The sequence below is a fragment of the Tamandua tetradactyla genome, chromosome 15, assembly GCF_023851605.1.
Source record: "Tamandua tetradactyla isolate mTamTet1 chromosome 15, mTamTet1.pri, whole genome shotgun sequence".
Classification (NCBI taxonomy): Eukaryota; Metazoa; Chordata; class Mammalia; order Pilosa; family Myrmecophagidae; genus Tamandua; species Tamandua tetradactyla.
Genome location: NC_135341.1, coordinates 79,012,212 through 79,033,430, shown reverse-complemented (window position 1 = coordinate 79,033,430; position 21,219 = coordinate 79,012,212). Strand labels below are relative to the sequence as shown.

The 21,219-nt window shown below is 44.0% G+C and overlaps 1 protein-coding gene across 3 annotated transcripts in view; it reads right to left on the bottom strand.

The window, feature by feature from the left end:
* The window catches only part of EPHB1 (EPH receptor B1), a 395,735-nt gene that overhangs the window by 49,132 nt on the left and 325,384 nt on the right, over nt 1–21,219 (bottom strand). For all 3 annotated transcript variants that reach the window (XM_077130187.1, XM_077130185.1, XM_077130186.1), the window contains 2 exons: nt 17,025–17,147; nt 4,609–4,856 (listed from right to left, as the gene is read on the bottom strand). In XM_077130187.1, the coding sequence (XP_076986302.1) occupies nt 4,609–4,856; nt 17,025–17,147 (371 nt within the window). The remainder of the gene's footprint in view (nt 1–4,608; nt 4,857–17,024; nt 17,148–21,219) is intronic.

Below are 21,219 nucleotides of genomic sequence, written 5' to 3'. Positions count from 1 at the left end.
CACCAGTCTGAAGTCAGGATCCTTTAATCAGCCATTATTTATTTCTTCTACGACTTAGCTTTTGAATGGCAAGTCATACTTCACAGAACAAGTTCTGATCCTTAAAAATGGTGCTATGCAATAGACAAGAAAGGCAATAGCATAGAGTGCTCATGGTCAAGATAGGGGAGGTCCAGAAATTTTAAGTGCTCAGTCTTATATCACTTTGGTTGGTTGTGAATTGTAACAAGAATCTAAGTACAGGATGGGCAAATTGCTTTTCCGCCAACACTGGCTGCCTCAAATGCTGTGTGGAGAAGGCTGTGTATAAGCTTAACAGGGAGAAGAGTCACAATCAACTGAAGATTTCTGCCATGACTATGGGAATAGATAGTAGAGGCATGTGTACCACAGATACGCTTCTATTGTACAGACCTTTTAATTTATTTTAGTTTCTGTCCAGTACCTTTTTCATTGGCATGTGTTGACCCTGCAATGAGCAATGAAATTTCTTTGGGATCTGTAGGGGAATCACATATCATAGTAAGACAGAGTCATGTCTGTTGAGTTCATAGTGTTGGTAAAATTTAAGGATATATACATTTTAAGATTTTATGTTCAGATCTTTAGTATAATTCCCCAAGAAGAACTTTCAGACATATGAAATTGACATGCAAAGATAAACAAGGTAGAAGAAATCCCATATTTCCTAGTGACCGGGCACATGGCAAAAACATAGTACTTATCAGAAGAAATACAGGCCTGGGTGAAGGTAAGTGATTTAAACGGTCTTCCCTTCATGAAGAGCTTTTTGCTGCAATTGCTTTTCTGCAAATGCACTGGAGCCACTGGCTGGCTGTTACATTAGACAGGAAGGATTTAGGTATTTCAACTTTCACTGACAAATCCACTTGAGGAAATGAAACCCTTATTTGATTTGTTTGAAGAGAATGAATCATAGATTCTTTTTTTTTCACCGAAAGAGACCTTTCAAGATCATCCAGCACAATGCCTTTAGTTTATAGTTTGGGAAATTGAGTTAATGTATTTGCTTAAGGCCACAGAGTGACTCAGAGCAGAGCCCAAAGCAGAATCTGAGTCTTAGGTTCCCTTCCAGACATCTGGGCTGCTGTCCTCTAACTCCAACCCATGAAGGAGCTTTCCTGAGGAGAAATGTTCCTGCTTGACATTACTCAGTCACTTCCAAGAGTCTTCCAGTTACGGTTATCTGTGAATGAGCCGTCTGTAACCTCAGTGCAAAGTTTTAGGCAAGAAGGCCTTACGGAGCTTGTCGACCTTCCAGGCCAAGCCATGGGACGTTGACCAGAGCTTCAGTCTTCCCTCAGGAGTTGTTCTAAGACCATGGAACAGCGACCAAATTGAATCCCTTGGATTTCAAAGCTGAGAAGTTAATGTTTAATTACGGATTTGTATTGCTACATAATCCATGGCTCTTCCATTAAAAGAAAAAAATCTTGATAATAAACAATTGGCATTTCCAATTTCCAATCCCCTAGAATGGGTGACATTCTAATCCTGAAATGAAAGGAAAACAGAGAGTGGACTGTGAGAAGCCATGCCCGGGATGCTGGCTGGATCCCCAACACCCAGAACTTCTCAGACACTGCTCCAGCGCTGGAGCTGCAGCCTCTTTCCAAAGACATTACGTCCAGCATAAAGGGACAAGTGGGAGGGGAGGAAACAGCCACGCAAATTGAGGACTATCCTTTGTCTTTCTTCTCTGAATGGTGATCCTAAAATTATCCTACTTCCCAGAAGATGGGCCCTGCAGAACTGAACTGATGACCTACTTTTCAATTTTATCAAGCAGCAGATACATCAATTAATGTTGCTATGCTCCAGGGTTTGGGAATAAGGCTGAAATTAGATTTATAGATTACCTGCCTCCATGCTGAGCGAGGAGTCAGTAACGCTTCATTTCTCCCTCTCTCCTATTGGCACTGCCGGCTGTCACCGCTCGTTTCTTGCCATCCCTTCTCTGCTTTCCTATGCTCCCATCTTGCCCCTAGGTCTTCTCCTACTGCTGAGTCTCATCATTATGAAAAACACTAATGCCCAGCATGTCTCCGTGTCCTGGGCGCCAAGTGGAAATAGTTCCTGAAAGGAGCAATGGTGCAGCGTTTTGATTTTCTGCAAGCTCCTGAGAACAGTCTCCATATTCTAGGGAGGAAGTCTTGTCACAGACCCTAGCTCAATGTGTGACTTTCTGTGAAGTACAGTAGGTGACTTGTAGGAAATTAAGCAGTCGTGAATGGGTCTTAAGCCTGGTTCCAAAAGTACTTTATCTTCTAACATTGTGTTCTAGTACTTCTTATTTGTCTGTATTCATGACATCACTGATCATGAATGTATGGCCCAGGAAAGCATGGTCTGTCCCTTGCTCTGACATTACAGGTATGACTACAAGAACAGTGAGCGAGAGATCATGTGTACACATGATGACTAGGCCTCTCCTGTCACCCTCTAGCACTCTTGTTCCACAGTCAAAAGAGAGTCCTTATGATTTTTAGTCACCCAGCATTTACCTTGTACTCACTGTGCTAGGTGTTGAGGTTTCAAAATACAATGAGGCATTACACATACTTTCAAGGAGTCCATACCAGGTAGGGGTAATTGGGCTCCCAGGGCCCCATAGTCTACTCCAGTTGTGTCTCCTCCTTCCATGGAGCCACAAACACCTAACAAAACAGATTAGGCAAAAAGTCTGCACTAGCTTGAGTACCATACAAATGCAACTTCTAGATGCCTTCCCGTTCCTTTCTGCATGGCAGCCCCTACTCTCTGCTTCTGAACATTGGGGCCACTGAGCAGCTGCTGATAGTTTTCCAGATACCCTGCACTCTATTAGTCTTTTGTTCCCTTGTTCTACCTGCTGGCTCCCATGCCTACCTGGCATATCCCACAATTCTCTAATGCCAGATGACACACTTTCTCCTCTTTGAAGCCTTCCTTGACTTCCCAGGAAGATTTAAGTTTGTTGTCACTTATGATACCTTTGTACTCCATTCAGGAAACAGAAAAGTACCCTGTATTCAGAGGATTGTTAGAGGCTTTTGTTACTAAGGTCTCCGGGGGCAGCCTCTGCATCTGTGGCAGACTGGATTCTCTAAGATGGCTGCAACAAGATCTCCCAACCATGTGTGTGAGAAGACATTGGGGAACTATCCTTTCTCGAAACGTGGAGCCTCTTCCCTCCCCTTGAATCTGGGTGGGTCTGTGACTACAGTAGAACTGACACCATTTGACTTTCGTGGCTAGATCACAGAAGGTGGGACAGCTTCCATTTTGTCTTCCTGGGTTGCTTGTTCCTGGAACCCAGCTTGCTTTGAAGAAGCCCAAGAAGATCCATTGAGAGATATTAGCTGACACCCACCATCAAGCACCAGACTAGGGAGTGAGCGAGGCTTCGGGTGATGTTGGGCTTAGGTCTTTGAGCCACCTAGGCGGATGCTGCATGTAACAGAAATGAGACATCCCCACTGAACCTTGTGCAAATTGCAGATGGGAGTAAAATAAACTGTTGTGTTAAATCACTAAGTTTTGGGATGATTCGTTATACAGCATTAGAACAATGTTGCCTTCATCTCACAGGCCCAGTAGCCAGAATAGGGCTTGGCCAGAAGAGTCACCCCAGGAATCTTTGAATGACCAACTGTACAGGTTGCTCTTTGATCTGCAGCCACAGCTACTGTTTGGCAGTTTTGTTGACTTGTGTAGCCTGTTACTTGGTATCACCTCAAGTCCTTGCTTAGAAGGCTCTACCCCATTCTTTGATGCTCCCATTGGAATGTCTGCTCTTTGGCTGCCCAGCAAGCCCAGCTGAGCACCTTGATTTGGGGTAGATTCTGCCCCTAAGCCTAGGCTCAGTCTGTTTCCACTCCATGGAGCAGCATCTTGGCCATTCTCACTCACTCTTTCCCTGGGTGCTTCTGGAGAACACCCTGGAGAAATTAAAATGGTTCCAGTGTGGTCCGGGTTCCATTTGGGACATGTTCCAACAATGATCTTTATAGGTCTCCCAGTCGTGGGCTTTTGGGAACCCCCTGCTCCCCACCCCATGGCCCTTCCCCCACCCCCTCCACTGCAGATAGGTTGGAAGTCACAACTCTTCATCAACCCTGGCAAAGATTGGTGGACACTGGCGACATATGAATCCCCTTCCCCAGCCAGAACTGCCTCCTCAGAGTTCACCCAGGTGTTATCAAAGGACAGCCCATTTTATCTCTGAACTACAAATGTAGAGAGTTGCTGAAAGGGCAGTTACTGTAAATAGACAGGGAGCAGTCACTGGCATCTGCATGAATCACGCAAAGTTCTCTAGCAGCTGAAAGTCTCTTCAATCTGAGTGATTCATGCAGATGCCAATGGCCATTTTCGTCTTCTCTATTCATTCATATCCATCCAACTAGCATTTATTGAGGTCCTACCCCACCCTCCTGGAGAGTCCACAAGTTCTTTGTTGTTCTCTCCTCTTAGCGACAAATCTCTTAATCTCGTTAGCATCTCCAATGCCCCACCCACGTGTTATCCCATGATTTAGGAATGGCTGGTTCTCTTCCTGCAGACCCTGTTTGCCACCCACTGCTCACCAAATTCAGCAGCTCTTACCCTGAGGAAAGAGTCCAGAGCGCCGTTCTCCATGAACTCTGTGATGATCATGACCGGCCGGCTCTTGGTGACCACTCCCTCCAGACGAATGATGTTGGGATGGTCAAACTGGCCCATGATGCTGGCCTCGCTCAGAAAGTCTCGACGCTGCTTCTCCGAGTATCCGGCCTTCAGTGTCTTGATGGCCACATAGATTTCCCTCTTGCCTGGCAGTTTCAGACGCCCCTTGTACACCTCTCCAAACTCTCCTACAACAGCAAGAATGTCATTATTGGCCTCCTCCTCCTCGGTCTGTGGGATCACAAGGAGAGGCATCAAGGATAACAGTACACAACGTGGAGTTGTGATTAGAGTGGCAGAAATTGAAATAATGTTCTCTCATCGTAACCATGATGTGTTGGCTGTAATCAGTCATGTCAAACACGAAAGGAATACCCAAATAAGTTCCTTACCTTGGTTCTTAGAAATAGTTCGGGGTAACTAAAGCGGAATTTCAGAACATGGGTTGGCTTGTCCCCACATTTAGTTTTTCATTTAGGTCCCAACTGAGGAACTGCAATGAAATGGTCAGTTTCACTTGAGCAGAATCATAATTCATTTTCAGTAGAGAATGGGACAAGAAAGTATATAGGGTAGGGGGTAGTTTCAAACATCTCCCTCATCTAAATGAGATGTATACATTTATATTTCTACATTGCCCAGAATGCATGTGCATCCACGGGAACCTCCAGAAAGTGGACACTGAGAAGAAGTTAGGAAGGAAAGAGGCTTATCTATGAAAGATTAAAGAGAGAGGAAACGGGATTGGGTTGGAGAACCTCAGATGAGATGCAGACCTGACAAAGGCTCAGCCAACTCAACGGGGAGCTCCAGAGCAAAGAACGCCTGTTGCAGAAATGGCAGGCCCCAGCATCCCTGTCACACTCGCTCATTGCTCAGGCCTGCCGGGAAAATCTTGGCTTTGACTGGAAAGCTGAGGCAGATCCTGAAGCCACCGCAGCTGGAGGCTGTCAGCTAACTGCGCTCCTGACAGTTGGAAGGCAAGTTGTTTCTCCAAGTGAACGCGAGCTGCACACCTCCATGGGTGCCACAGCATTAAACATTTTTGCAGTAAAATTACTAATAGTAAAAACAATTATAGTGACATGATTTCACAGCTGCTTGAAAAAAAATCTGTTGGATCCTGTTTTTCTGTGCTTTATTTTATGATTTAACTTGGTTTTGTAACTTCTAGTTCTTGCATGTGAAGCAGCTAAACATCTACTCTTGGGTGCATCGCTGAAATGTGTGTCAAAGCCCTGACAGGAGAAACACAGTTTTCTGCTGGGAAAACTTTCTTTTTCACTTTCAGTTTCTGGAAGAAAATGATGGAGCAAACAGTGAGCACTCAGATAAATTCAGTAATTTATCTTTAGATAGGTCACTTTAGAAAGGCAAGCTAACACTTCTCTGATTTGGTTGGGAATGGTTCCTTTTGTTTTCTGCTATGGAAGAGATCAGAAGGAAGCTGCATGAAAGGGCTTTTTATGTGAAACTGCTTCAGAACTTGACCGAACCTGGGGCCTGGAGTAGAGGTTGGTTTAAGGGCCACTAGGAAGGTTTCAACATGGATCTTACAATACCAGAAGATGCATCATTCGTAACATTGGCTTTGACATTTAATCATACTGCTTCGGCAACCTGCTGGAGAACAGAAACCAAGTCTCAATCATGCTTGTAGCCTGTGTACTCCACTGTAGCACCTGATACAGGGTAGGCATGTCAATAAAAGTTGGTGTATCAAATTTATTATTGCTTGGCTTTCACCTTGTTCCACCTCTGGATTATAAACAGCCGAGGCTCACTCCCTCCTCCATCCAAAAGAAGTAGAAGTGCCAGTATTAAAATTGGTAGATTAAAAAATGCTTCCTGTAATATTTCTCGGGACAAACACAGTATGACCATAACCAGAGGAGTGGTTCGAAAATGGCATATCCATTGCATGAAATGCCATGAGCTACTGAAGGCAAATATAACCAAATTATGTTGTTAGATGAAGAAACAACAATGAGTATGTTATAGAATGCAACATGTAATGTGTGTCCAGATGGGTGTGTGCCTGTGCATGCAAAAAAAAAAAATATGGAAAAATCCACATCAAATTATTTTTTATTTCAAATCTGTTTTGAAACAGTTAGACTAGAGGGTGGATGTGGGGACAGGGAAGTAGAAACTAGTAAATTTAATTTAGTTAATTTTATGTTGTTTTGGATTGTTGTAAAAAGTAAGCATTATTTTCATAATTGAAATGAGTGAAATTTAAAGAAAAGTACTGGACAACTGCGACCCATCATATATAGATACATAGATAAAGATATAGATAAAGATAGATATTTGGAATCCATCCCTTTGAAACCTTCTTGATAGAGCAGGGCTCAATAACTATGACCTGAATGAATATGAACTGCATACTCAATGAGTACGCTGATTAAAGAATATTGGTTAGTATTACTTCCCTGTTGCCATAATAATGAGTTCTATCTTCTTACTTAATAAAAAGACACAGTTGAGAGGGAAAGCACATGCATAGTTTTTTGGAGGAGATACCACATAAATATTTACTGACCACCTACTATGTGCCAGGCCCTGTGCATGCTTGATCGCATTTCATCCTCACAACATCCCCATGGGATAGATTTTGTCATCTCCATTTTCCTACTAATAAAAATTCTCTGAAACACAGAGAAAATGTGCCCGAAACCACACAGCGAGGAGTGAGAGCCAGGGATCTTGTCCATGGCTCCTTTCCTGCCATGGGGCCTGGAGGTAGATATGCCTCAATTAGCCATGTTGTTTCAGGGAATATAGTTGCACCGATATGAAGTCACACAGGGACCACTGTGCCCCATACGTGTAGGTCCAACAGCTCATATGCAGTTACTATCACAACAACTCAGGACCAAGAGCAACAGAAGTGAAGCTGTTTCACAGACAGAAGTCATACTCAGTGGAGGTTCCCATCTGGGAATGGGGAGGGATCAGAATTGTTAGGAACTGTAATATTTATCAGTCTCTACACCATGTTTGGAAAAATGATCCCGGTGAATCTCACGCCCCCCACCATACTTACATATATGTATGCCAACTGAGCATTTCTGTTTACGCCAATGTTTTTCAAAGTTGGCTGCCCATTGGCGTCACAGGGCACTTCACAAAGTACAGAGGCCTGGGTCCTACCCCGAGATTCTAATTCATCGGTCTGGGTGCAGCCTGGGCACTGACATATTTTAAAAAAGCTGCCTGGAAGATCAGCTACATAATTTATGGAATGCGGTACAATGGAAATGTGGGGTTTCTTATTTAAAATTATTAAGAATTTCAGGACTGTGATGGTGGAGCATTAAACTAAGCAAGAGGCTCTTCTGAAAACGGGGCTCAGTGTCCGCCCAGGTTGTATCATTGTGAAGCCGGTTCTGGTTGCCCAAGTGGTTCTGATCTGCAACCAAGGTTGAGAGAAAACCACGTCTAAGCAACCTGAGCATATTCCAAATACAACAGCAAGCTACCAAAAGTCCTTAGTACCCTGGAATTTCTCTCTCAACACCTTTGAATATTTTTGAAAGCAGTGCGTGGATACAGGCTCCCTCATACTGCCCAGAGCCTGAGTCAGTGGAGACAGGAGTAAAAAAGAAAAAACAAAAGAAGGAGGAAGAAACCAATGAAAGTGTGGCTCTCAAAAGTTGCATCTACATAGAACAGTGTGGGTCAAATTACTTTCCTCAATGACAAATGTTATTTCATTATTAATCGTTGTTTCTGATCAGTCTTTAAGTGTAGTGCATCTAATATTTTCGCTTTAAACTCCATCCTCTTTAGGGCTCTCATCATATAGTTCTCAAAAATTATAAAACAAAAGCTTGCTCGCCTTGAGTAGGGCAAGGTGGGTTTTGTAATCAGTTGCTTTGGTGGTAGTAGAGTTATGGCTTGTGAAATTTGTGCTGTAATCATGGAAAGCAGTGGCTTAAACAGTGGTAATTCTGTAAAAATAGCTCCTTTCCTGTCTGGCAAAGAAATGACTTCATATTCTCCAAGCCCAGAGGTTTTCAACGCACCAACTGCAAAGGAAGTCACTTAATACATAATCCTCATGCGGAGGCTGGTTCAACACTGTAATTAAGTGGACTTGGAGTGCATTTGGGAAGAAAACTGAGCCAGCAGAGTGAGAAGCTCCTTGTCTAATTCAGCTCACCACCTGTGAGTCAATCGACCTTGGGCAGGGCCTTAACTTCTCCAGGCCTCAGTTGTCTCATCTCTATACCATAAAAAGAGAGGACAAATTCTTATCTTCCTAACAGGAGGCTGAGAGAAGTAAATGAGAAAGTGCTTTGTCAACTACAAACTGTTCCAGACACATGTGGGTGGTGATCGGGAAAAGAGAAAATAGGGGTGGGTTGGGGGGGAGGGGGATATGAGAGGGGATATTCGAGAGGAAAAGCAGTTTTCCACAGATTTGTGAACCAAGACACACCAGGGCTTTTTGCAGGAGATGGTGGGAAGTGCCCCTGTCAGGCATCCTGGCGTGGAGGCCATTTCCCAGGTATGCCCTGGACCCTAAGCCTAGGGTCTCCGGCCTTTTAGCACTACTATAGCCTCATCGCCAAGTGGGAATAATTGGGCATTTTGTCTTTTTAACAACACACAGAAAATCAAGGCCTCCTGTTGTTTACAACCTAAGAAACCTGTGCTCTTTGATCTCAGGTTCAGAAACTCTTCTCAAGAAACTAGTTCTTTTTTTGCTTTTTTGACACTTTTCCCATGTCTTTGGGTGCTTTGGTTTGTCATGATCTGAACTCCAGCTTGCGTCTATATGAGCTCCAAACCATGGCCATGCACTTTCCATTTTCCAACAAAATTTCATACCTAAAAAAATATTTTCAACAAATCAAGCATCAACATTATATTTTAAATAGATGCTTATAGGAAATGTGTCTTGTAAACTGCTGGGTATGACTTAGTCTTTCTTCACAGATCCTTTACTGGCAGTAACTGCAGTCAACCTAATTTTAGTCTTGCTGGGGATCCACTGGCACACATCTCTGGGGCTGACCCTGGGTACTCTCCCACTGTCAAACCTTACTCTTTGGCGAGGATCCAGCCCCAGCTTCAGGCCAACCTGGGAGTCAGTGGCTCTTAGTGGTTCTCAAAGTGTGGTCCCTGCCTGCACAGCAGTATCAGCATTACCTAGCAGCTTGTTAGAAATGCGCAATCTCATTCCTGTATCTACCAAATCCGATTTCAAAACTCAAGAGGACGGACCTTGCAATCTGGTATTTTATCATGCATCCAGGTGATGCTCAGGTCTGGCTCGAGTTTGAGAACCACTGCCCTTAAGGCTGTCAACTGAGGGTAATTTGACCAGTTCCTGTGATTGCTCTTCAAGACAGCTCCTGAAATTATTCCCTGCAAGTTTCAGCTCCTTACCAATTCCTCTTTCCAGTTTCCACGACAAAATGAGGAAGAGAGGAAAAAGTGGTTTAGCAGCATTAAATGCCTTAACTGTTATATATAAAATCAGGACGAAAAAATTTTCAGGTTTTGAAAATGAAACATCCAACCTGCCAGCAGGTATTTCAAGCAGTAGCTGCTGGCTGTGTGCAACTCAAATCTACACACAATGACACTCTTTTTTTTTAAGCAGCATTTGAAGTCACAAACTGCCTTGGGGGTAAAAAAAAAAGGAAAGTGGAGCTTCTAGTTATGAATTCAGACTTACAGCAGAAACAAAATCCATAAAGAATAAATTTAAACCAGGTTTTCACGGAAGTTTTATCATGCTAGCCTGAGCAAGATAAGTAGGCTATAGCTAGCCCAGGGATAGTAGAACCAAGGTATGTGTTTTAGTACTTCCTGGTCCCACACAGAGGACGAAACATTACTAATTGATCACAACCTTTCATCCTTGTCAGGAGAGTTCCCCAAGTACCCATTACTCGGCTACTGGAGTTGGCACATGAGACGGAACTGGCTCGACAGCTACAGTGGCCACAATACCTGGCACCTAGCTGGATAGAGGAGGCTGCTTTCGGTTTTCCCTTTTCTTTACAGTTTTTTGGGGTTAGTAGACAATAATTGCATACCTACATAACACAAAGTCAGAATGAGGTTATTTTCATCCTATAAACAAGCACATATAATTTAAAACGTTAAATTTCTTGGCTCTAGACGGTGTCTATCTTAAGATAGATAATTGATCCTACTAGAAGAAGAGAAACAGAGGGTAGAAACAGGGTATTCTAGAAAGAATATGCTCCACCCATGGGATAGGTATGATGGCCTTTGCAGCACCAATACAGGGGGGTGCGGATTTCCAGGACCATATCAGAACGCCCAAGCAAAGAGGCTGCTCTTTGCTAGAACAGCAACCAAAGGAGCAGGCAGCATGAAGGTTGAACTAACCTGGCTCAGATCAGCCATATTTTGGATTCAATTCCTGCTCTGTCTCTAACTCAACTGAAAGTATGACCTTTGGCAAACCATCCTCTGAACCTTGCTTTTCTCATGAGTTTTTTTTTTTTTTTAATATAAATGCAAACTCTAACTCTTAGGGCTGTTATGAGGGTTAACTGAGATAACACTATAAATTCAATACAGGCTAGCTAATATAACTATTACTGCTGGAGACATGCATTTTATTCATCCTTAGAGAAACCCTTCCTGCTGTGACGCTCACCCTGGAGGAGGCTGCCCTCATGGTGCCCATCCTGAATTTGAATGAGCCCAAGAGAGAGACTGGCAGATGTCCTCTCCACCAAATCATTCCCATGGAGACTTTACATCTCTTCTTAAAGAAGAGAGGTACATGCTGAGCCTCTGCTGGCCTCACCCAGGTAGCCCATTCCCATCCATGCATATCACAAACTCCCTCTCCCAAACTCTCCTAACCCAGCCCTCTCACTGCAAGTCTCCTCCCAAGGAGGTATCTGTGGAAATGCTGCAGCAATAACCCACCAGAGTCAGAGGAGGGTGCATTTAGTAATTAAAATACAGTTGGTTTGGGCGGGCCATGGTGGCTCAGCAGCCAACACCCGGGTTTGACTGTTGGTGCTGCCGTGCAAAAAATATATATATACAGTTGGTTTCAGAAACCTAAAACCTCCAGGTTGATCCTATGCCAAAGAAGCCCTGAATCCCAGAGGTACCAGTCTATCTCCAAGAGCATCAGCCAGTTGCATGCTCCTACCCCATCGTGTGGACAGCCTTTCTCAACATAAAGATGCTAGAATGGATATTGCCCAAATAGCCCTAAAGACTGAGAGAAGGATCAGATGAGAGGGAGAAGTTATACAGAGAAGATAAGATTCAACAAACGAGTGTGACTTCTGAATCATTATATTGATATTTCTTTTCAGTCTCCAATGTATTCGAGCAGCTAGAAGGAAATATCTGAAATTGTGGAACTGTAACCCATATCATAATTTGAAGTTTGTTCTATAACTACTTGTTAAAATGTACTTTGAAATCTATCACTTTTCTGCATATACAGTATATTCCACAATAAAAAATGTTAAAAAAATTAAAACCATGTTGTAAACGATAGACTATAGTCGTTTAATGGATTGTTAACAAATGTACCACACAAATGCAAGGTGTTAATAATACGGTGATACACGGGAACTCTTTATTTTTTTTATTTGTTATACATGCTATTTCTGTAAAGCTACAACTTCTCTAACCAAAAAAAAAAAAAAAAAAAAATTGTGTGTCTTCTCCTGGATGATACCCTCTGGCAATACTTCAATCTACCATTTCATGCATTTGACAGTCATGGTTAGTTAAGGCTGCTGCATAGTTACACAGGTTGGGCACTGCACAACGCTGGGACTGCCGTTCATGCTGTAGGAGCCAACCACACAAAACAGCCCTGGGTTATGCCACGGGCAAGTCTACTAATCAAACTCATCAGAATTAACCAATGCACTGGAGTTGACCTTTCAGATGAAACTATTAGTCAGACTCATAGTAACAGAGAGCTGATATTCCCCCAAAGACACCCGGGTGGCCTGATGCCCTCTCTAAAAAGACTTCAATTAACCCCATTATCTGCAGGGAGGAAAGGAAGGGTCAGCAGGCCTTCCTTTGCTTTCTGGGAGCATTTTTAGACTATCAAATGACTCACTATCTCACTCCACCTCTCTTTAGTCTCGCTCCATTCTCCCAAATTCTACCTGGTTTTCTAAATTTTTATTCCTATCATATTTTCCCGCAAGGACCTACTTTCATTTAATCACATTCAATAAATATTTAATTGCACACCTCAGTGCCACACACTAGGCTGGGTACGAGACTACCAAAACCACATATGTTCCCTTGCTCCCATGGGACTTTGAGCCTCATGATGAAAGATGAACATTAAGCAAACAATTACGTAACCAATTAATGATTTAATTACTATTCAATCTTCTTATATGGTGTTCACACTTGGCTCGCAGTACCTTTCTTCTTTTTGTTTTTGTTTTTCATTCCTTTGTTCAACATCCTCAACAACTTTAGAAAAAAATGTTGGCAATTGGAGCAATTCTTCAACCTCAGAGCTTCTAGATATGATTCCAATGGCATACACAGCTGCCACTCCCCAAACCCTAGAAGCCAGGCAGCCTTACTCTCCCTTCAAGTTGTTTTTCATGGTATACCCCTCCTTTCTGGCCAGAACCCCTATACCACCTCTCCCCATCAACTCTAGGCACCAAGCCCACTAGTCATTCCAGTCAGCACACTTGGACACATCCCTGGTTTGGATATTTTGGCTACTTTGAGGCACCCTTAATCCCAGCACCAAGTGTCTTAAACCTTCTCCACACCTTCAGTTATGGGGTAACATTAACTCGACTCCATGCCTCTAAGGTCTTTTCTCTACTTGTCCAGCCACCCTCTTCCAATCCAATCCAAACACAGTATTTCCCAGCTCGTCTCCCCAGAGTCTAGTTCCTATTACCCCCTCTTCTCAGAAACCTACAGGGGTTCCTTGTTTTCTATAGACAAAATCCAATACCCCTGACTTAATGCTTAACTTCTCCCCAACAGGTACCTCTCCACCTTGTTTCCAGGATGCACTGTCTAGAGAATCACTCTACTCAGAGCCTTTACACCCTTCAGAGCACTCAGGTCCCTCCTCCCTGTGTCCTCCCCTGCCATTAAACCTCTTCTTCTCCCATCTCCAGGCTCCTGTTCTCCAGGCTCCTGATCTCAGCTCTCAATCATTCATCCTAAACTCACTGAGTGGCATCATGCGTCTGCATACTAGACAATAACCCCCAGAGGGTAGGGATTGTCAGTATATCCTCCCCAAATCCACCACAGTCACAGGCACAGAATCAGTGTTAAATGGATGAGGATTTTCTTGAACTTTAAACTTAATCCCTCCTGCGACAAACACAGTCCTCTCTTCTGACTCTACATGGAGCAGGTGCAAGTTAATTTCTCTGCAGTCTCTTTGAAATAACCTTGTACAATTTGGAAGTCAGTGGTGTGCTGTTAAATGTTTACTAATTCCTCAGCAGACACACACACACAATCACACACACACAAAGCCTGATTCGTAGCACTTGCCAATTCCCATGGTGTAAATATGGTGATCATGGCCATTTTCAAGACAGCAACGTGAAGCCACCATATAAGCAGTCTGGAGGCGATGCATGCAACTGGCTCTGCTCTTGAGAGTTAGTGTGAGCCGGCTCTAGTACCCCGCTGCTGGAAGGCCGTGCTCATTTTCCTCCTTAAATAATTTAATTTTTCTTTTCCGTCACTGTCTCCTTCTCTAATGAGTTTCAAAAAAATCTATTTTCCTCCTACTTTCATCCTTCAAGGCTCAGGCCAAATGCTACGTCCTTGGCAAAGCCTCCTGCTCACCCTACCCCCTGCCAGATGAAAGAACTGCACACACCTCTGTGCCGGCCCACAGAGGCATGAAGGGGAAAGGGAAGGTGGGAAGGGAGGGAGGAAGCAGGGAGGGATGGAGGGAAGGAAGAAGGGAAGGAGGAAGGAAGGGTAAATAATTCCTGATTCTTCTTTATTATTCTTCAACCCAGTTTTTGCCTCCCGCTTTCAAATCTCCCAAGTGGCCAAGAGAAATATTACCAACAACACTGCATAAATCTTACCTTAAAATTTCATGTTTTAAAAAGAGAACTTGACCTTCACAGAGATTTTTTTAGCACAAAGCCAAAGTCTCAGTGAAGGGAAGGGGTGGGGGAAGTAAGGGTGACGAGAGAGGGGAAAGGTACTGGAGAATGGCGACAGATTGATTCTAGCCAGGAGAGTCTTCTCTTAAACCCAATCAAGTTATGCATAGTAACTTGATTTGTTCATGGAATCAATATTGTGGAATCAACATCCACAGGAATCAGCTCTGGGATATTCTGAATCACGAGAAGGTGGGTGCCTGGGAGACAGTGACCAGCAGTCAGGGGCAGAGGTCTTTGTATCATGCTGCTGGGCATCACACAAGTTGCTGAATACATGAATCCCCCCCACACCACGTGACCCACAGAGAGGCTAGAACCTCCTCTGAGCAGAATGCACAAACAAGGCAGTATCAACAAATGCTATACAAAAATGGAAGGTGAAGATGGAGCAATCTCCATCAACTGTCCCTCTAGAGGCATCTAGCAGTTGGTGAGCTCATCTCAATTGTAATTCCCTGGCAGGGTCATAAAGCGAGAAGACTCTACTCCCCGCCGACCACACATGGGGAGGAGGGCTGATACGTGCTCCCTGGGCTGCAAGGCAGGCCAGTGCACGTTGCTCTAAGCCCATGGCATAAATAATGACATTAAAATCACTAGCGCCATTACCGCACACCTTAGCATTTAATAATGCAGGGAGACAGGGTGCGGGACGGAGAGCCTGACTCCCCAACATCCTTTCAAGTTTACTGGAGAAAGCTGAGCTCCTGAGAGTGATCCAATTTATTGGATACCCAGCCTTCCAAGGCATGATCCTTAAATATGTCAGCGTCTAAGGAGGAAGAGGAAATTATCCACACAGAAGAGAAAGTCGTGGTTCAGTAACATATTTAATGAAAGTCCATGGGAAATATGTATAGACTTGTGAGGATCAGATTACGGTGAACTGGTCGCTACTCCTGAGGGCTCGGTGGGAGGGGCGTGGTTTGTCCTAGCATCCACCCCGGGGATGCTGAGGAAAGAGGTCATAGCTCTTAAAAAGAGAAACCAGAGCATGAAAATGGTGGTCTAATGGGGCAAGCTTTCAAATGTGCCTTCCAATTACACAGATGGCTTTTTGACCCCTCAGTGCATTAAGGGAGGCAGTGAATGGAAGGACGGTGACATTCCCCCTAAAGATAATATATGAAGTGGTATGTAAGATGTTGACTAAACATTTTATTAGCAGAGGCTACTTCAGACACCAAATATTTATATGAATAAAATACTTTTAGACCTACCAGCTAAAAAGAAGCCTACAGCACCTCAGTGAAGAGAGACTGCACAATGATAAATGACGTTTGAAGAAGAAAAGGCAAAGAATGTTGTAGAAGACACAGGGAAGAGGACACAAAGCAGACGTCTCTTTTAAGAAGATTCAAAAGAGGCCGTAGAGATGGCAGTAAAGAGATTACTTATAAAGTAATGGTATTTGGGGATGTTTTTAAATCTCATTTACATTACTAAGGATGGGTCCATTACCAAAATGACTCAACCACCACTGAACTATAGAGAAAGACGAAAATGCTAGATCAGCCTTTAGGTACGATTTCCTGAGAGCATCTCAGGCAGTTAGTTCTATGCTGGGCTGGAATTCTCCTTCAATGTGGTAAAATGGATAAGAGCTTGTATGTTTTGTGGGAGTGAAAATTGTCTGGTGTCACCATCTATATCACAGATCTCTTGCAGCAAATATGGGTAGACTTTCTTCTGGAAACAGCAATCTCCTTTTATTCATCATAGTTTGTCTTTAAATGCACGTAGGTAAGAAAAGTGGAACTCAAAACATGGCAAGAAGTCTTGGCCCAAAGCCATGGAGATATGGTGGTCAGGGAGCAGGATACTAAGTCCAGCTCCCCAAGGCCTGTATTTCCTCCAAAAGCCATTAGCTGATGCCCTATTTCTCTCTCCGTATCTGCACTTGGTGGTCTATTTCCAGAGCTATTTCTGAATCTCTTAAAACTACAGATGGCTTCTCTGGAACACCAGACAAGTTTGGCCACCACAATCAGGGTCCCCCGAAAGATCCCTAGTGCTGTTTTCTCCCTGCCCTGGATACACAGTGTGGACAGCTCAGACTCATCTGGGTAGCCAACTGGTAGAAGCTCTTTTGCTCAATGAGATGATATTTTCTACTTGAAAGAGAGCCCCTGGAGTGGTGGGAAGAAGATATCTGGACACCAAGAGAACAGAAATGACAGGAGGAGAGGGCCATACCTGCTCCGATGACCTCTTCGATTTTCACAAAAGATACATCGATCTCCTTGGCAAACTCCCGGACAGCTTCGTTGGGGTCCTCATAAGTGAAGGGGTCAATGTAGATCTTCATTCCTGGGGAGCCTTATTGGAGGAGACAAGCAGGGTTAACATCCCAAAGAGGACAGGGGCATTATTAAGTCCTGGCTGGTGTCCCCAGCACTAAAGATGTTCCTGAGAAGATATTTCCTAAATGCTAGGCTGCAACTTTCTGTGCCTCTCCTTGTCTTGCCAGGCTTCCCCATCTCCATTTCCTCTGGGCCACTCTAGTCTTGTCCTCTGTTCTCTGTCCTCTACCTCTCCTCCACATGTTTTTTTCCTCTTTTTGAGCTCTTGATGAAATGTGGGGCAGATTACTTATAAGTGACAGATCAGGACCAGTTCCCACACCAGGTGCTTGCAGAAAGCAAGGAAGCTGATTGATGCCAACCAAATGCATTAGCAGAAAAGTGGTGGTAAAATGGTAGGGTAGATATCAATATTTATCAACTTGACAACTTTCCTGAGTGGAGGCCACTGTTAAGGTTATAACTGACAGCTGTGGTACAGGGCTGCAAGAGAGATGAGGACGGATTTTAAAAAAGAAATTGTTATTGGAAAAAAAATCTCCAGGCGTAAGCGCCGGGAAAGTACACAGAAGGGAAAATGTGAAGAGAAAAGCATAGAAAATACTAATAGAGAAAGAGCAAAGTCTACATAGAAAGAACAAGGTGGGATGAAAGAAAAATGGGAATTGAACCACTATGCCTTCAGACACACTGAAGTATGAAAAACGAATAAAATGGTGAAAGAGAAATACACAAAGGAATATAGACTCTGTCACTGATATATACGGTGCAAGATAAATAGATGCGCATAGGGACAAAACAGAATTGTCTTTGCAGAAGAAAAACGTTCAAAAAGTGGAGGAGAGGGGACAAATAAGTAATGGGACCCCAAAAACAAACACATTCATTTACAATGTAATTTTACAACATCTTTGATATGTCATTAGGTAAAGGGTAGAAATGATTTTCATGATGGCGGAAAGAAGTGGGGGCTTTGAAAGCCAAACATGATCTCAGTATCACATCCTTGTGGAGAGAAGTTTTCCCTGCCAGCTCCTGCCGTCTAATTCATGAAAGAGTCAGGTAAGTAGGACAGGCAGATCTGAAAGAGCAAAACTGCTCCATCCAGGGTGGGACTTGGGTCAGGGAGTAAACCTCAGGTCCCCTGAGCTCTGTTTCAGTGCCACACAACCCCCCTACTGCGGCTTATTCTCCAGTGACTCCCAGCCTTTTGCACATCTTCTAACTTCGACATTGCTCACACAAAATACTACGGATAGCTTTACAGTTCCTAAAAAATTATGTTGCCTCAGTCTCCAATTCAGGTAAGGAATGGACACAAGGTAGTCATCCAAAGGGAGAAAGAAGATACAGCTAAAAATTTTCGTTTTTTATCTTCTTTAAAGCCACAGAGAGCCAGGAGCCCTGCTCACATAAATCGCTTTTTCTGAAAGAATGATTTTTTTCCCCAGACACTTAGTCAAATTACCCTGGCATGCTGGACAGCTTGCTTTAAGATGGTTAGTGCCATCCCCCAGTGCCCCTTAGAAACTCAAGGACAGAACTGACTTTGGAATGTGCTGTCTGAAACCTGGACAAAGAAAACAGGGAAATATTCACTGTGGGAATGTGGTGGTGTGCTGGGACGGTCTAATCTCTGGGGAATATTACGTGTGTGTGTGTGTGTGTGTGTGTGTGTGTGTGTGTGTGTGCACACGCATACGTGCATACATGCATAAGAAGGGGCTTCTGCTTTAATAAAAGTGAAGAAACGAGAAGGCAGAGATGACATGCTTGATAGGCAGCCATCTCTCTCATCTCTTCCTTATTTGCTGCAGAGAATTAGTGAAGTCAGATGGAAAAGAACCCATATCAGCATCTCTAGGCAGCTCCTATCTTAGCCTGTGTTTCTCCAGAAACAAACCTTGAGACAAGGGTTTGAAAGCCAGTGGGGTAACCCCAAGAAATAGCTATAGGAGAGGGAGAAGTAAGATAGGGAAAGGAAGGCAGCCAATAAAGGGTGGGCTCTCAAGCTACTTACCACAAGGGACAACTGGAGCAGGCTTCACTCCACCAGAGATGCCCTGGGAATTGGTGTGGAAAACCACATGCCTCATAGCCAGCCCATTGGAGGGTCAAGGGAGCTGTGGCTGTTTTCACACCGATTCTCATCAGCCCTGGTTGGGGGCTGCTCAGCCTGCTGTGTGGGTGGCAGGGGGCTTCTACGGCAAAGAAACCCAACTGCTGCAGGTGGAAGTCAGCCAGAGGGCTCTGGAGTAGTGAGGGAAGGAGATGAGATGACAATGGACTTAAAATGCAAAAAGGAAAGCACAGCAGTTTCAAAAAATCCTGACCTTGTTCAAATTCTATGCTTGAGAAGACAGAAGTAAGAGCCCAGATGGTGGTCCCACCGCTGAGGCCAAAAACCCAAAGCCTTTTACCAGCCCTACAAAGAGCAGCATGCATGCCTCTCGTATAATGGCTTTCTCCTGCCAGTGGAGGAGATGATGACACCTCTTCCCAGGGTGGCTGTGAGATGAAAGGACATATGGAAAGTGACGTACCAAGTGCGATGCCTGATGTACTAATGGACTCATTATTATTATCAGTGAATTGTTCTAGGAAGTGTGTGGGGAAGTAGGGAGAGGAAGCCGGGGGGGTCCTGTGGGGGACGTAAGCCGCTTAGGGTTATATTAGTTACTTTAAAAATAACTACCTTGTTATTTTAGATCAAGGGCTTTTAAACGATGCATGCTAAGCTGTCCTACAGGAACTCTTCCATGGAAACTAATTAAACAATCTAGAATGTACTCTAATGAATGGTTTTCAAGTAAAGACATATATAAGGATGAATGAGAAAGGATTCTGAGTTAATGAGCTTTACAGATATTGGCCCCAATCAGTTCAAGGAAGAAGCTATTCCCAGAAGGGAAATGGCTCATCCCTTGATGGTGCCAGGATTCTTTTAGGGTCATAATGTAATGTGCTACTAAGTGCGCCCGGATGGGAGAAAGTTAAGGCTTTGATGATGGGGGCAATTCCCTCATCATGACAGGTCTGCTACCTCGTTGGCTCTTAGAATTAAGAACTATGTCTCTGTGTGTATCTGTGTGAGTGTGTGTGAGTGCACATATCTGTGTGAGTGTGTCTACAGGAGAGAGTGTACGCACATGCGGGAGAGTGTGTTTCTGTGTGAGTGCATGTGTGAACGTGTGTGTCTATGTGTGAGTGCGCATATCTGCATGAGTGTACATGAGTGTGTATGTGGGAGTGTGTGGGAGTGCACATGTGTGTCTGTGAGTGTGCATACCTGTGTGAGAGTATCTGTATGAGAGCTTGTGTGTACAATGAAGAGTGTATGCGTTTGTGTGAGCACCTGTGTGAGCGCGTGTCTGTGTGTGAGGGAGTGTGTGTGTGTGTGTGTGAAGCAGCAGCTGCCATGCTGGGGCCAGGGGTTTTGCTTGTCGCTATGGTCTTTCACAAGAAGCCCAGGATGCTTCACGGCCTAGGAGTGATCATAAATGTGAATTCAGGACATCCTAATTGCGGCATCTAAGCAACATTATGGACCTGAACTTGGCTTCCCGAAAATTGAGGACTTGGCTGTCAAATTGGGGAAAGGGAACAGAAAAAGTGAAGCAAATTGCCCATTCTCAATGCTTTTGCTCTAAGTGAGGTCTGACAGGACAGGCCTGGGGAACGGACCTGGTACAGGAGCAGGAGACTATATGTTCTAAATCAGGAGAGTGATGTGGCCTGAGGACGTGCAGGTGATGTCTCCCCCTGCACCCTCCGCATCTTGAATGGCACCTCTCTCCAGACTCTCTCCCTCATTAGAGCTAGCCTTTCTCAAGTCCCAGAAGATGATGAGAAAAGGGGGAAAAAAAAATCAATGCCTTTAGCTAGGCAGAACAGGTCATTTGTCTTCTGGCTCATTTTGTGTTTCTGCATAAATCGTGCATCAGCCTGTTCCTGCTCCCACTTGCCACTGAGCAGTTTTTAATTATCAGGAAAATGGTATTTAGTGCTATGAATCACCAGACAGTGAACAAGGAATTCTAGTCAGCCACAGAGTCAGGCACAGTCAGAAAAAAGACAGGGATCAGAAG